The 16095-nt window shown below is 43.5% G+C and overlaps 1 protein-coding gene across 4 annotated transcripts in view; it reads right to left on the bottom strand.

Moving 5' to 3' along the window:
• BBS7 (Bardet-Biedl syndrome 7) overlaps nt 1-16095 on the bottom strand; it is an 82562-nt gene that overhangs the window by 55386 nt on the left and 11081 nt on the right. For all 4 annotated transcript variants that reach the window (XR_015053311.1, XM_085864217.1, XM_085864218.1 and 1 more), the window contains exons 3-6: nt 14972-15034; nt 14523-14698; nt 13947-14124; nt 5326-5389 (exon numbers count right to left, since the gene is read on the bottom strand). Coding sequence is in view for 3 of the 4 variants with exons in the window: in XM_085864217.1 (XP_085720343.1) it covers nt 5326-5389; nt 13947-14124; nt 14523-14698; nt 14972-15034 (481 nt within the window). In the remaining variant the exon portion in view is untranslated. The remainder of the gene's footprint in view (nt 1-5325; nt 5390-13946; nt 14125-14522; nt 14699-14971; nt 15035-16095) is intronic.

The following is a 16095-nucleotide window of genomic DNA, read 5'->3' as shown; positions in this document are numbered from 1 at the left end:
ATTTATCCCATTCCATTAACCGAACAAGTACCATATGGATGAAGACAACTGGATAAGATTTAAGCTTTAAGGAGGTTGAAAATTTTTTTTTTTTTAAAGTACCGAATTAAAACAGATTTGCAAACATCAACACTTTTCTTTTGCAATGATCTGATTCAGAGAATAAATGAAACAAGTTATATAAACCAAATCCCACACTGCCAAAATTATTTTCTAACTAAGAAAATATTTTCTAAAAATTACAAAAGTTTCTTGAAACAAGAAAACCGTGAGAAGGTTTTTGTACTGGCTCAAGATTTTTTGTCATGGTTTTCTTGTTTCAAGAAAGCTTTTATTATTTTAAGAAAATATTTTCTTATTAAGAAAATTATTTTTGGCAGTATATATATCTACTAGCAGGGGAGCCTGGAGTTGGCGCAGTGGTTAGGGCAGCGGCTTGGGATCAAAAAGGTCCTGAGTTCAAGCCCCGTTGAGCCACTGAATTAATACACCAGGGGGTTGACTCAGCCTGTCATCCTTCCGAGGTCGGCGAAATGAGTACCAGTATACTGGGTTGATGTATACCCCGGTTAAAATAGGTGTACCATATCCCTTTGTCATAAGAGGCGACCAGGGTTGCGTCAGGAAGGGCATCCGGCGTAAAACATGTGCCAAATCACTATGCGGATCATACGGATGATCCGCTGTGGCGACCCCGAATGGGAGCAGCCGAAAGAAGAAGAAGAAGATATATCTACTAGCAGGGACCTGTGGAAATTCAACATAATGTAAAATGTGGATTCAAGTCTTCAACCCCATCCCACTCCCCCAAACCCCCCCCCCGTCTCTCCCCACCTCACTCACAAACCCCAAGTTCTCAACCTCTGCCACCCAAAACAAAATCCTCATCTTCCCCTTCCCACTCAAAGCCTTCAAACAACCTCCCTATCCATCATGGTCGCCTGTCCAACTCACAATCCCGCGCGATATGCAGGAAAGATGTGTCCATGAGCAGGTCATGGCCTGTCATGGTCGACTGTCCAATTCACAATCCCATGAGATATGAGGAAAAGATATGTGACCATGAGCAGACCATGGCCCATCACAGTCACCTGTCCAACTCACAATCCCATAAGATATGCATAAAGGATATGTGACTTAGGACAAAGACCTTTCATGATATGGGTTTAAGCCCTGCTTGAGAGAATGCAAATCCCCTCCCCACTTCAAGCCTTCAAACCCCCTCCTCACCAATCACGGTCACCTGTCCAACTCACAATCCCACAAGATATGCGGAAGGGATATATGTGACAACAAATGACCTGAAACCAATTATCTTCTTCTTGATGTGTAAGGGCGGAGGAGCTCCTTATGAGCCAACGGCCATCCATATCGAGTGACCAACTGTGTCTGTGGACGTCCTCCTGCAGTTGGGTTACTTTTTTATTAGGAGATGGTGGCAGGATTTGCACTCCGGCCACCGTATAACCCTTCATTCCGCAAAACACAAAAACACAAAAAAAATCTGAAAACCCACTCCGTGGGAGTACCTCCTGTGCAGCTTCCCTTCGCAGGGCAGCTCAACGGATGACGGGATTGGGGCAAAGCCTTCGGGACCCCCAATCTTTGATGAAAGGAGGGAAACCACGGGGTAACACCGCTGGGTCAGATTGCGGGAGAGTGTGTCGGAGTGGTGCTGAGGTGTCGTCCACCAGACAGCGGTCTCCTTGGGTTAACCTGAGGCGGTCCCTTCGGGTGGGTGCCTGGAATGTCTTATCCCTAAGAGAGGATGATCACCTGTCTCTGTTATCATCTGAGCTCAAGCGTTTGGACATCGGTATTGCAGCACTCTCTGAGGTTCGGAGACCGGATTGCGGCGAGATAATGGTGGGTGGTTACACCTACTATTGGTCTGGTTGCTCTGATGGTTACCATACTCAAGGAGTTGCTGTAGCTGTGTCCAATAAGCTGACCCCAATGATAATTGAGGTAACACCGGTCAACGAGCGTATTATGAGATTAAGGATTCGTCACTCCTTCGGTGTCATTTCCCTGGTCTCTGTCTATGCTCCGACTGAGGCGAGTGACCTCACCGTGAAGGACACATTCTATGCCACGCTCTAGTCTGTGGTTGATCAGTGCCCCAGATGAGATACACTTCTAGTCTTGGGGGATTTCAATGCATCGACTGGAACTGATAGGGATGGTTATGAGACATGTGTTGGTCCCCATGGGTCAGGAACTATGAACCAGAATAGCACTAAGTTCCTTGACTTTGCAAGAAGTCATGGACTTAGGGTGGCTGGTTCATGGTTTCAGCGCCCACAAGCTCATCGCTGGACTTGGTATTCCAACGCTGGCGGTGTGGCAAAGGAGATTGACCATGTCCTCATTGGCGGTCGCTGGAGGATGATCCAAAACTGCAGGGTCTCCCGGAGTGTTCAGTTCCTCAATATTGACCACCGGCTTGTTGTAGCAACTCTAAAGCTGCACCTTAAATCCTGGAGAATGGTACCATCCCAGCCTAGGCTGGATGTTGGCAAGCTCAAGGATGAGAGAGTAGCTGAGGAGTTTGCGAACAGGCTGAGTGGGCATTTGGGGGGTCTGGGTGCTTTGGGGGGTCCTGAAGAGTTGTGGAGTGCCTTCAAGACCACCGTCCTTGATGTTGCCGGTGGATGTCTTGGAACTCACCGCAGGGCAAAGAAGAATTTTGTCTCTCAAGGGACACTGGATACCATTGACGAGAGTCGCAAGGCCAGGCTGAATGGCAGAGCTGAGCTGTTCAGGGAGCTGAGGCGTAAAACTGGACGTGCACTAAGGGTGGACAAGGAGGCCTATGTGAGAGGAATCTGTGAGGGGGTAGAGCATCACCTGTGGACAGGTGATTCCTGTCCCGCTTACAGGGGAATTCGCGGATTGCGTTCATCCAAGCTCATCCCTCGGAGCACTGCAGTTAGAGCAGAGAGTGGTAAGGCTCTTGACAGAGGAGTCTGAAGTGAAGGCCTGCTGGGCCGGTTACTTTGAGCGGTTGTACCAGGCTGATCCCCAGCTCTCGAGTATGACATCAAGGGTGTTACAATCCCTGTTGCTGACCCTCCAATCAACTGTGGTCCACCGTCGCTTGTGGAAATACGGGCTGCCGTGAACCGGTTGAAACGGGGTAAAGCTCCAGGGATCTGTGGCATCCATACTGAACTTATCAAGGTTGGTGGAAATGCTGCACTCGTGTCGTTGCATGCAGTTTTCTGCTCTGCCTGGAACACAGGCATCATCCCAACTGATTGGAAGAGGGGCCTTGTTGTGCCTCTCTGGAAAGGGAAGGGTGATCGCCAAGACTGCAACAACTACCGAGGGTGACGCTGCTCTCAGTGCCGGGCAAGGTCTTTGCTCAGATAATTCTTGATACGGTTCCCCACCATCTGCTTGAGCACCAACATCCAGAGCAGTCAGGCTTTACACCAAAGAGGTCAACGACTGACCGTATCCTTGCTCTTCGTGTCCTCACTGAATGCAGACGAAAGTTTCAGCAGGGGCTGCTTGCAGTCTATGTTGATCTCTGTAAAGCGTTTGGTTCAGTGAATCGGGATGCCCTCTGGAGGATTCTTGGTCTTCGTGGGGTACCACCAAAACTGATCGATCTGATGTCTGAACTCTACTCTGGTACTGAGAGTGCTGTGAAGTGTGGTGGTACCATCTCTGACTTATTTCCAGTTGTTACTGGAGTTCGTCAGGGGTTTGTACTGGCCCCCACACTTTTCAGCACTTGTATGGACTGGATTTTAGGGAGGATGTCGGAAAGATCAAGCTGCGGTGCATCATTTGGGAATGTCAAGATTTCGGACCTTGATTTCGCAGATGATGCAGTCATCTTTGCGGAGACTTTAAATATCCTTTTGGGGGCCCTCGAGGTGCTGAATGAGGAGTCGGAGCCGCTGGGATTACGGGTTTCTTGGGTCAAAACTAAGATCCAGGCTTTCAATGACATCTTGGATGCTGCTGTCCTGTCTGTGTCTGTTTGTGGTGAGGATGTTGAGGTCGTGGAGAGATTCACTTACCTTGGCAGTGATGTTCATGTCTCTGCTGGCTGTGAGTCAGAGGTCAATAGACGTCTGGGTCGGGCCTGGGGAGTCATGGACTCACTGGATCATGGGGTGTGGCGCTGCCGGTACCTATGCGGGAGGACGAAAGTCCGAGTCTTCAGGTCCTTGGTGCTTCCAGTCTTGCTCTATGGATGAGAGACTTGGACTCTGACCAAGGATCTGAGACGGAGACTTAATTCCTTTGGTACCAAGTCTCTTCGGAGAATCCTTGGCTATCGCTGGTCAGATTTTGTGTCCAACGAGCGGTTGCTGAGAGAGACTCGGATGAGATTTGTTACCTGCATGGTCCGTGAGCGTCAGTTGCGGCTGTATGGACATGTGGCTCGTTTTCCTGATGCTGATCCTGCTCACCAGATTCTCTCAGCGAGGGAGTCTCGTAAGTGGAGATGGCCAATGGGCCGACCACATGCCTCGTGGTTGCAGCAGGTTGACCAGCATCTCAAGGAGATGGGGATGGGCCTGGCATCTGCCTGGGGGAAGGCCAGACGGAGGTCCCTGGAGTACCGGCGGAAAGTGGACGCAGCGACGTGCTGTTCTGGCACATGCTCCCATACCTGACCTGACCTGATGTGTAAATACACATTAAAAATAGATAATGACCTCAGACAAATTTGTAATGACATGGGTTTAATCCTTGCTTGAGAGAATACCATAGTTATTTGGGTGGTGCACAAATTAACAGATCATTGTCTCGATCGCTAAGGCCAATCTTCACAAGTCCCATGACACCTATCAACTCAAAATCCTTTTAAATGCCGCTTTGGTTGTTTTACAATGAAGGGAAAATGTATAGTGAGTACATAGTAATTGTGAATATGACAGCTCCGAGGCATCATTCGCTTCGTATAGCAGTGACCACCAAAATGGTGGCCATAAGATTTTCATCAGGAGGATATGGTGGGTCGGTGGAGTAAGGCCAGCTGTTCAACCAATAGGTGGGAACGATTGTTCCAGGAACACAGATGGACACACGAACAAGCATATGATCATATTGAAGATTCCACGAAAAAAAATCAAAAATTAATATCGTCATTCAACCTACCCATCTCCCCCACCCAAACCCATCTCTCAACAGAATGTACATCAAACAGCATCCTATTATGTGCCAAATGAGCATTAGCCAAATGTATGCATTTCACTTTCTGTTATATCAAAGATGGCAGGGCCTTTACAAAATCCAACTTTTAAATTTATAGGAAAACAATTAATTGAAATAAAGTTGTGAAATGCTGATTCCAAAAACTACCTTGAAATAGAGTGAGGACAGATGGAGGCCCGGGTACAGTGACCGTGTGAAGCGCAGTTGAGTTCTGTGAAGCACAAGGCTTAGAGGTTGTAAGAAACATAAACTCAGAAAATTTATATATTTTGTGATTATATGCAGCTTTGTCATAAGAAAAAAACATTAGAGCAAAATCATTTCAAAATTGCACTTTGAATCAATTATTTCACTAGGTTAATAAGAATACTCAATATTATAGTTATAATTATGCGAGTTATAATTAGGAGATGGTGGATAACAACATGTTTTTAACATCGGAAAAAAAGGGAAAATTAGGCTTATTTTTCACGAGTCCATGTTGTGTGTTATACTTATCCAGAAATATACTCACTTTCAACCAAAGTATTGCTCAAATAGAATCATGGGGAAGACATGTCTCCTTCTTACAGAATGCTTCTGACATCTAATTATTTGTAGATTATAAAAATTTACTTCGTTTCAAAAAGTCAAGTGTTCAATAGGAATATCAATCAGCATGTCAAGCTTTAAATACCAGTTTTATAAAAGAAAATACATCACTGATTTAGTCACCATCCAAAATGAATTCAGTAGTGGATAATCTTAGGTCTCGTATAATTCTTTCAAAAAAAAAAAAGAAAAAAAGAAGTCTATCATAAGGAACTTAAGGAGACTTTATTGCAATCTAGGTATGCCTGGTGTTTGGCTTAACGGTTAAGGTGGTTGGCTGAAGATCTTAGGATCTTGAGTTTGAGTCCCTGTCAGGAAGTTAAATAACACCAGGTGGGTTGACTCAACTTGTCATCCTTCCAAGGTCGGCAAAATGAGTACCAGCTTACGAGGAAGAGGGGGGACTGTAACAGCAGCACAGCTGCACTTCCAGCAATGATGCAACTAGCAGCCACAGGCTGCATAGGAAATACTAATTGCAATCTAAGTGAGAGGATTTCTGATATTGTCATATACATAGGGTGTGCGAATCATCAATCATCAACTTAGTATATGTGAGGCATGGCCCTGGAAAACTGAGTGATGGAAGGCCAAATTCAAAGTTACATAGAAGAAATGTGAGGATGCCTTTTTTCAATGCCTGCCTGACATTCTAATAAGCCCAATGGCAAGAATATTAAACATCTCAATTGCAAGTAGCTTAATAATTTTTAAAATGGTGATAATAAACAAGCAGGGTACAGCAATATAAATAAATTACCAATGCAAATAATAAAAAGCTTGCTCTTGCATAAGCTTCGCTCCTGTAAAGAAAAAAAAAAAACTTGATGAGGGGCAACAAATGAAAAATTTGTACATTGATGACAAATCCGTACAAAACACCGACAAGCCAAACACTGAACACGTATCTTAAACGAACCATCTACGAATGTCGCAAACCTGGTGACAACGGAAAATGGGTAGGGACAGGTAAGATTCGCAAATAATAAAATAAACTCAAGCAGGGCAGATAAAAAACAGGAGATAATGGAGGGGATGGTTTCACTGTCGGCACATCCACTACAGGTGGGAACAGGCTGGTCACTTCTACTGCTCTCCAGTACCCAGTAGCAAACCAAGGGCCTTGCCTTTTGCTCTTTCCACTCTCTCAGTGCCTGGAGTTTTTTCCTCCTTTTAAAATGCTTTCTCTCCATTTTCCCTTGTGTCTGCGGGCTTCTCTTTATCATTCAGTTGTGAGGCAGAGTTTCACACCACCTGCAACGGAATGTCCTTGCCAACATATGATGCAATCCCTTCCAATCCACTGAAAGGGATAACCATTGAAACTGAAAGTCCAATTGTATTGAACAATAATGTGCCCTACAATTCTCTATGGTGCAACAGTATAAATGTCGAAGTGAGAGCAGGTTCAACACCTACACGTGTTTGAGATGAGATATCTTTGGGCATCTTTGGCTGAGATGAGATGTTTGAGATGAGAAAAAGAGCTATACGAAAACACCAAATTCAAAGCAAAAGCAATCACATGTCACTCAAGATCTGTGAAGGGGAATAAAGAAAACCAAAGAAGCACAACTTCGTTGGTTTGCTTACGTTCAGAGGACAAATGAAGAGGACCTTGTTAAGACAGCTTGATTGAAGAGAATGGTAAAAAAAGGGACCCAAAGAAAGCTGAGAAAACGTTTGATGCATCATCTCAAAGACTAGGATGGCACTCTTCGACATCACTACATCAAGAGATATGCCTCAGCCCACATTATTCCATCATTATACATACTTGTACCAAGTTTGACTTAAATCCCTGAACCCAGATTCAAAATATTAAATAATTCTGGCTGCCAGACCATGCGTCCATCCGATCAGGTTGAAATTTAAAACATATGTTCCCCATGATTATTACATAGTAATTGTGAAGTTTCACATTGATTGATGAAGTGGTTTAAGAGAAAAATATATTTTTTAAGATTTCCATTGAATCCAATATGGCTGCCAGACCATGTGACCTATTAATGATTCATGAACGAACACCCTAGTATCCACAAGGCTTGGTGAGCATGTGGGTGAAGTTTCCCCTCGATCTCTCAAGCCGTTCTTGAGAGAATTTTTAAAGGTATTCTTCTTCAAAAAAAAGTAATCATAGCTGCCAAACTATGACGTCATTGGTGGAGAACTTTTTGTTCCTCATGGATAGACAATCATACAGTACCTGTAAAGTTTTGCCTCGATCTGTTCAGCCATTTTGGAGATTTTTTAAGGTTTTCATGTTTAAAAAAATATATAGGCGCCGAACCATGTGACCAATCACATCATCAATTTTTTTCCGCCCATACAATTTAGCCTGAGAAGACCTTCAAAATATTTCATTCTGATCGGATCAAGCATTCGACATATGCACGTATGAGGTCATAATGAAGCCACCGATGACATCATCAAAAAAATCACACTTATATCCCATGGGGAATAATTTACGTGTCAAATTTCAATTTTTTCCATGGAGCTGTTTCAGAGATGCCGAGGACCAAAGTTTTTCCTTTTTTCAACATGGCCACCACACCACACGACCCATGACATCATAATATCATTAAAACATTCTACATGAGTATTTGCACCAATGGTGAAAATTTCGTGTCAATCGGATAAGCGGTTGCAGAGAAAACAGAGAAAATTAGCATGGACGTACGTATGTATATATATATATATATATATATATATATATATATATATATATATATATATATATATATATATATATATATATATATATATATATATATATATATATATATATATATATGGATAGACGGACAACCTGAAAACATTATGCCTCTGGCGACTTTGTCAGCGGAGACAGAACAATGGGAATCAGATTGGCCTTAGGGTTGTCTTGGACAGATGAAGATGGTGGATGCTTGCTTGCAAGGCAAGTTGACTCCAGATAATGGGACATAGGCTCCTGTGTATCCACATATCCTTTAAGAAAATATTAACGAAGTTGGTTGTTCCAGATTTGAGCTGAACTTTTATTTATGAAAGGCAGATACACACACGCACTAGGTAGATTAATTATTTTTGAGTGAATTTCTCCTCATAAAGGCATCTTACTATGAAGTTCCTTGCAACAATTTAGTGATGAAGGAGCTGTGCAAGTGCACCAAAAACAAGGCAACAGTTGCATCTCTTGGATGAAATTTTAAAACACCTTAGACAATAAAAATGTGTCCAGCTATTGTCTCCACTGCGTCCACATAATTGCAGTTTTAATAGACTTGTAATCTTAGTTTGTTATAGTGGGGCAACTTAGCTAAATATAGCATAACAATTGTGCATTTTGTGAGGAAAGCACCAAATTTGGCACACTAGTAGCCTATCATATTATGAACAGATTTGGATATTGGGCCATCTCAAATTCAGCTGCTGATGGCTGTGGCAGCCATTTTCCACTGCGATCAAAAATTTTGAGATGGCCCAATATCCAAATCTGTTTATAATATGATAGGCTACTAGTGTGCCAAATTTGGTGCTTTCCTCACAAAATGCACAATTGTTATGCTAAGTTGCCCCACTATTATCTCATGTCTTTTGTATTGCCCAGTGGATTTATGATAGATAAGAGTCTTTCACCGACTTGAATCACAATACCTACCAACAAGTAATAGCAACAAGGAAATTAGATGCAGGAGGAGGCCATTTAGCCCTGTGCTAAATGCTAAATTTAGCCCTGTGCTAACCATACCTGTGCTACACTAATGCCAGTTTAAATATATCCATCAACACGACAATTTCATTGGGGGAATGAGGGAAAGAGTGGGGATGAGAACAGTGTGGCAGACTCAAGGATATCACAAGGTTGCAAAAAACTACAAATGGGAAGATGTTCATTTTTTAATTCTTATTTTTAAAATAATTGGGTGGGGGGTGTGGGGGCTGAAGGTGATTTTACTTCATGTGGACCTTGTTTTCTAATAGTACTGCAGCATAGCAAACCAATTGTTCGACTTTTCATAAAAGCACCAAAATTGGTACGTATGTTGCTAATGTACTCTGAACAATTCTGGATATGGAGCCACTTGAGATTTTGTCTTGGTCAGCTTTGGCGGCCATTTTCCAAAATGGCCGCCATTCTACTTTAACAACATGGGATATGTCATTGTTATTCTCTTTGTAGATTTCTCAGAGGTGATAAATACTCCATGTGATGTGCATTTACAAAGGTAAACAATACAAATGTCATTTGTGTTGATTTATTATATTTCCAACCATTGTATTGGGGAACAATGGTCATTTTTATGGGAAAATCCATTTTAGCTCACAGTATCAGTGACAGGTTCAGAAGATGATCAGCCTCCCGAGGACTTCGAACACTGGTGCCATGAGAAAGAGAACAGCTCTCCCCAGTTTTTGTACTGGGCAACAGTCCTGGATCTGGAGCTCTCCATCCTAATCTATGTGTGATCTCTGAGAGAGGGAGATTTCATCATGTACCTGGATGCTCTCACTGAGATAGTCCGATGGTTCTTCGCGCTGGACCATATAAACTATGCCCGGTGGATACCGGTCCATCTGCGTGACATGGCAGAACTTCCACAACAGCACCCAGAGATCTACAATGAGTTCAAGGCAGTCCACTTCACAGTACAAAAGACCAAGAGGGCATTCTCAGCAATTCCTCTTGACCAAGCGCATGAACAAAACAATGCCCGTGTCAAGGGTGACGGAGGTGCTGTTGGCCTGATGGACAATCTCAGTGCTCTGATGCGCTGGATGGTCGCCGGACCTGAGGTGGCCAGAGTGATCATGGAGTTTGAGGAGGCGAACATGCATCCAAATGCCAATGAGGAGACACGTCACCATGAAGAAACACCGCGTGCACAGGAAGCATTTGCCAAAGATGTACAATCACTTGTGGCTGTCATTGAAGAGCTGGGGAATCCCTTAGAGGAGGATAGTCCAGATTTGCTGTTCCTAGACACCAAGGAGATTGCCGATCCTGCAGTGATTGAAACGGTTCGCACTGCCAAGCAGATTGGACAAGAACAGTTTCAGGCGTACTCAAAGGATTGCCTCATCGACAAAACCAAGACTATTGACGAACCTATAAAGAGGAATAAACTCCCCCTCTTCGGAACAGACAGAAGACCAAAAGCACCCAAAGGAAAGGAAGCATCTGTGAAGAATGATATGGCCTTATTTGCAAGGCTCTACATAGGCTGCCAGAACCACGATGGGAACCTGGACGAGTTCTTCCGTCATGAAAATCAAGCATGCCCTCCCGCGTTATTTGATGCAGGTAAGCTACACCTGGGTAGCAAAAGCGACTTGCTGGTGTGCCTTGAAGGCGTTGCTGAAGCTCAGTCTGATGCACCTGCTGTCACTTCTGTTGTCCTTGACGGCGCCGTCATCGTGCAGATGTTGAAGCCTGGCACTGCCAAGACATTTGAAGAATATGCCCACCAAATCTTCATCCCATACGTCGAGGGGCAGCTGTGTCGTGCTTCACGTCTCGACCTCGTTTGGGATAGCTACAAAGATGGCTCCTTGAACACGGCGACAAGGGAGAAATGAGGAAAAGGGGTGCGAAGGCGCGTGGTGAGCACCGCAGCCATACCAGGAAACTGGCAGAGTTTCCTACATGTCGACGCAAACAAGGTGGAGCTCTTAACCTTCCTGTCCGATGTGCTGGTGCAGTCCTTCCATGACGAGGCAAAGGAGCTGGTAGTCACTGATGGTGAAGCAGTCATCTGCCTTCCAAGGCAGGAAGATGAAAGCTCTCTGGCTCCATGCGGTCAAGAAGAGGCGGATACTCGCATCATGCTACATGAGGCCCATGCTGCAGAACATGACCACCGTCGGATTCAAGTTCGAACCGTAGACACCGACGTTGTCATCTTGGCGGTGATGGTAGCCCAGGCACTACCATGCGTGGATGAACTCTGGATTTCCTTTGGGACGGGCAAGAACTACCGCTACGTCCCTGCCCATGAAATAGCTGCGTCCCTCGGTCCACAGAAGGCACGTGCCCTCCCTGTCTTCCACGCCATGACCGAATGTGACACGGTATTAGCATTCGTGGGGCATGGGAAGAAATCTGCCTGGGCCACATGGAACTCGTTTCCAGAACTGATAGATTATCTTGTGACCCTGACCACCACGCCAGTCAACATCCAGGATGACACAAGGCACTGCATTGAAAGGTTTGTGGTGCTACTCTATGACCGCACCAGTCCATATACGGACATCAACGAGGCCAGAAAGAAACTCTTTACCAAGAGGAACTCCGTCCAGCGCATCCCACCTACCTACGATGCTTTGGAACAGCATGTGAAGAGGTCAGTCTTCCAGGGTGGCTATGTCTGGGGGCAGGTCTTGGTCCCTCAACCCATGCTTCTATCACCAACAAGCTGGGGCTGGCGGCAAAGAGGATGGGTCCTACGAACCGCTCTGGACCACATTCCCTGAGGCTTCAAAAAGCTGCTTCGAGCTGGTGTCGTGTGGCTGCAAAAAAGGCTGTAGAAACCGCTGCAAATGCAAGGAGGCTAATCTGCAATGCACTGGACTGTGTGCTTGTGAAGGAGAATGCCAGTAGACAGACGCAGTAGACACAGACTGAGATATCGGCCTAGCTTAGAATGTGCAAATGCAAAGTCGCATTGCTTGTAAAAGTGTTGACTTCTTGATCCAGAGCCAGTACACTTGAGCTCAGAAACTCATATTGTACTAGACTGATGTATGCGTGCGTGTACCATGTGTCCTGGTAGAATGGTAGTAGACAGTAAACCGTAACCGCTTCAAAGTGAAGTGTGCAATAATTTGACATTTTCTGAGTTTGTCATTATCACGATTATCAGTTCCCTTTTCAAAACAGAGTACAGTATGTAATCTATAATGCAATTTTTGTTGATTCCAAACCCATTGAATGTGATGAATATCATTTGACTCTTGTTCTCCAGGCAATAATGGGTACTTTTCAGTGAAAAGTTTCAGGAGCGCAGCAATTTACAAATCAAATAATGGCTTTTTTACAGAAAATACTGGCTCATAATATTTGAATACGCCTTTTCATGTTCAATTTACTGAATTTTACACTTTCCTTATATCTACCACCAATACAATAAGAAAATAAGAGCATATAGCCAATTTCACTAAAGTAGAATGGCAGCCATTTTGGAAAATGGTCGCCGAAGCTGACCAAGGCACAATCTCGGGTGGCTCCATATCTAGAATTGTTCGGAATACATTATTCTACATGTGTACCAATTTTAGTGCTTTTATGCAAATTTAAACAATTGATCTGAAATATCAGACTACGCTGCAGGACTATAACTAGTCAAAAGCTTATGGTGCAGCTTACTGTATATGTATACCTTCTTCTTGGACCCATACTCTTGAACAGAGCATTGGAACTGCCAAAGTAGTTTTGCCTTGGCTATTTGGCACAATCTTGGATGGGTCACCACTCCAACCATTGGAGCACAGCTGTGCCACTGATGGCATGCCCCTCTACCAGTATACTGGTACTCATTTCACTGACTTCAGGAGGATGACAGGCTGCGTCAACCCCACCTGGTGTTAATTCAGCAGCCAACAGGGCTCAAACTCAGGACACTAGGATCCCAAGCCGACCACCCTAACCACTAAGCCAACACCAGGCTTTTGTATGTTTATCACAGGAAGCACAATCACTTTCCTAAACATTAATATTTCAGATGCAGCCTGTGGCTGCTGGTTGCATCATTGCTGAGAGCGCAGCTGTACCACTGATGCAATGCCCCTGTTTCCAGTGAGCTGGTACTCATTTTGCTGACCTCAGAAGGATGACAAGCTGAGTCAACCCACCTGGTATTATTTAAAATGGCACGATAGGAGCTCAAACTCAAAACCCGAAGATCTTAAGCCAGATACCTTAGCTGTTCAGCCAACACCAAACTTAACATTTAATGTTGTAAATATGGATAAGAAACATTCAAAGAAAATGATTTTTTGTAACAAAGCTCATGGAATTCTCGCCTCGTATCAAAGTGCCATGAGGCAAGGTGTTCTGAGATCCAAGTTAATGATGAAGAATACAATAGGAAATTAAAAAAATAATCACATGGGTCTTAAGATTGTATCGCATCACTTTTCAAACTAAGTAAGCAAAAATAAAAGATCTGCCAAGGTGATTACAGCGATATCCCTACCTGTAGGACATGGAGGTTACAATCTTGGCAAGCAAGGATGGATGTCGATATAGGTGTTGATACACAGATTACATCGTTAATTTTATCTGGTGCCAGGAAGTAGTTTTGATCCACACAATCCGTATAGTGGTTAAAGACGTAGTTTGAACAGAGAAACAAGTCTGAGCCGGAAACATGCCTGTATCAAAACGGAAAGTTAGTTCCGGTATGCTGGAATCTCATCAACATATTTTCACAACCATGAACCTTACTTCTCAAATTCCCTATTGTGATAAGGTGAGAAAATACAACTTTATTGTAACAATCAACAAAACAAACTAAAATTACACTGGCATTGACTTTAAAGATAATGCATATGCAATATTGTTCAGGAGAAAAATGAAACATGTTATATGTTGTATAACAGCAGTTAATAGCTCTTGAAGTCCTTGCAAAACCATTCATGCTTTAAAGATACAGTAACAAGGACTTGTATATCTTGTTCAATTATTCCTGTCATCAATAACTACTTTGAAATGATGCGAGTGGGACAGGAAATTAAAGGCAAGCCTGATAATTATTACAGGGTCGGCATACATCGCAGTGATGCTCTCAGCGAGGTTTGTCTCAAAGGACAGAAACTGTTTTCCTTTCTTGGTGTAGCCCCGGACTTCTGATGCAGATGCAATGAAGATCTTCTCCTGTGTTGTACCTGGCACGCCGCTGAGATCAAGCCGATTGATCCCTGGACCAGGCAAGGTTTTGAAAACTGGCTGTTTCAAGTATGGAAAAAAAAACACGACACACAAACTAGTTCGTTTTTATATATGAGAAAGACGGACATTTAAGCACACTGTAAGAGTAAAAGTAAGAGAGAATTAATGGAGTGAAACATGTTAAATCCCACAAAGCTCACAATCAATCGACAAGCAGTCAGATCCACCAGACTATTTTGGCCATGTTGAAATATGTATCAATTTTTTGGAAACAAATGAACATAGGAATGATAACAAAGTTAGTGGGTAAGACATGAAAGCTTCACTTACCACACTTTCACCTTTCCTGATTCCAAAGCATGTCAATATCCCATTTTGGTCAGCAACGGCTATCTGTTAAGATTTTAAAAAATAAATAAATCAGAATACATGAGAATTGGCATTTGCATTAAACACGTTTATTGCAAGTCACGAAAAGGTGGAGAGCCAGCTGGTCAAGACATTTACATATCAAATCCATTTATATGATGAAGTTAGATTTGACCTTGCAAGAGAGAATCCTAAGTTGCTAGACATTTCACCACGATGAGTGGATGCCAAAAAAAAGAAGAAAGTTGCTGAAAAGCAATTTACAAAAGGATTAATTTTTGTGAGTTTTTGAAGTTATTTGTTTTGAACTTGTCCTTTGATGCATGACCACTATTTATTGTTTGGATCATTGTTATCAATTTGTCAGGGGGTTGCAATCTACATGAGATTCGACAGAAAGGCAGCATTGCCATCTTCTTCTTCTTGCGTATGGCAGCTAAGCTGCCATGGTAGCTATCATTTCTTGGAAGCGTGACTGTGTTGCTGATGCAGTGCCCCTCTACCAGTACACACTGGTACTCATTTTGCCGACCTCGGAAGGATGACAGGCTGAGTCAACCCCCTGGTGTATTAATTCAGCAGCCAACGGGGCTTGAACTCAGGACCCTAAGATCCCAAGCCGCCACCCTAACCACTGAGCCAACACCAGGCTCAGCATTGCCATGATATTCTAGGATTGCATATACATTTCATAAGTTTGCCCAAAAACCATTTTCAATTGATTATATAGTGCAAGACTTATTTAGCAAAACAAATGTCTATAGTTCAACTAGAATAGTAATTTAAACTTGTGGCCCTAATGTGATGTCATGCTCCCACGACTGGAAGTTTTGTTAATAATTCAATGTCACATTTTATGCTTCTGAGCATATTTGGGAATTCTCAGGGAAGTTTCTCAGCTGATAGGATAGCCGAAAGGTATGCATACTCCTCTCTGAACTGTCTATCCAGGTTTCAAATATAAACCCAGCTGTAAACTGTCAACCTGGTGTCTTTCATGCAGAGAGAGGCATCAATGTGTGTGCCATCCTCCAGATGAACGGTAAACTGCCCCCCCCCCCACCCCTACTGCTAGTATTAGTTGG

The sequence above is a fragment of the Eptatretus burgeri genome, chromosome 18 (genome assembly GCF_056783735.1).
Source record: "Eptatretus burgeri isolate ZD-2024b chromosome 18, Ebu_testis_v1, whole genome shotgun sequence".
In the NCBI taxonomy this organism is placed as follows: Eukaryota; Metazoa; Chordata; class Myxini; order Myxiniformes; family Myxinidae; genus Eptatretus; species Eptatretus burgeri.
The sequence above is the reverse complement of the archived record's forward strand: the minus strand, read 5'-3'. Positions and strand labels throughout refer to the sequence as shown.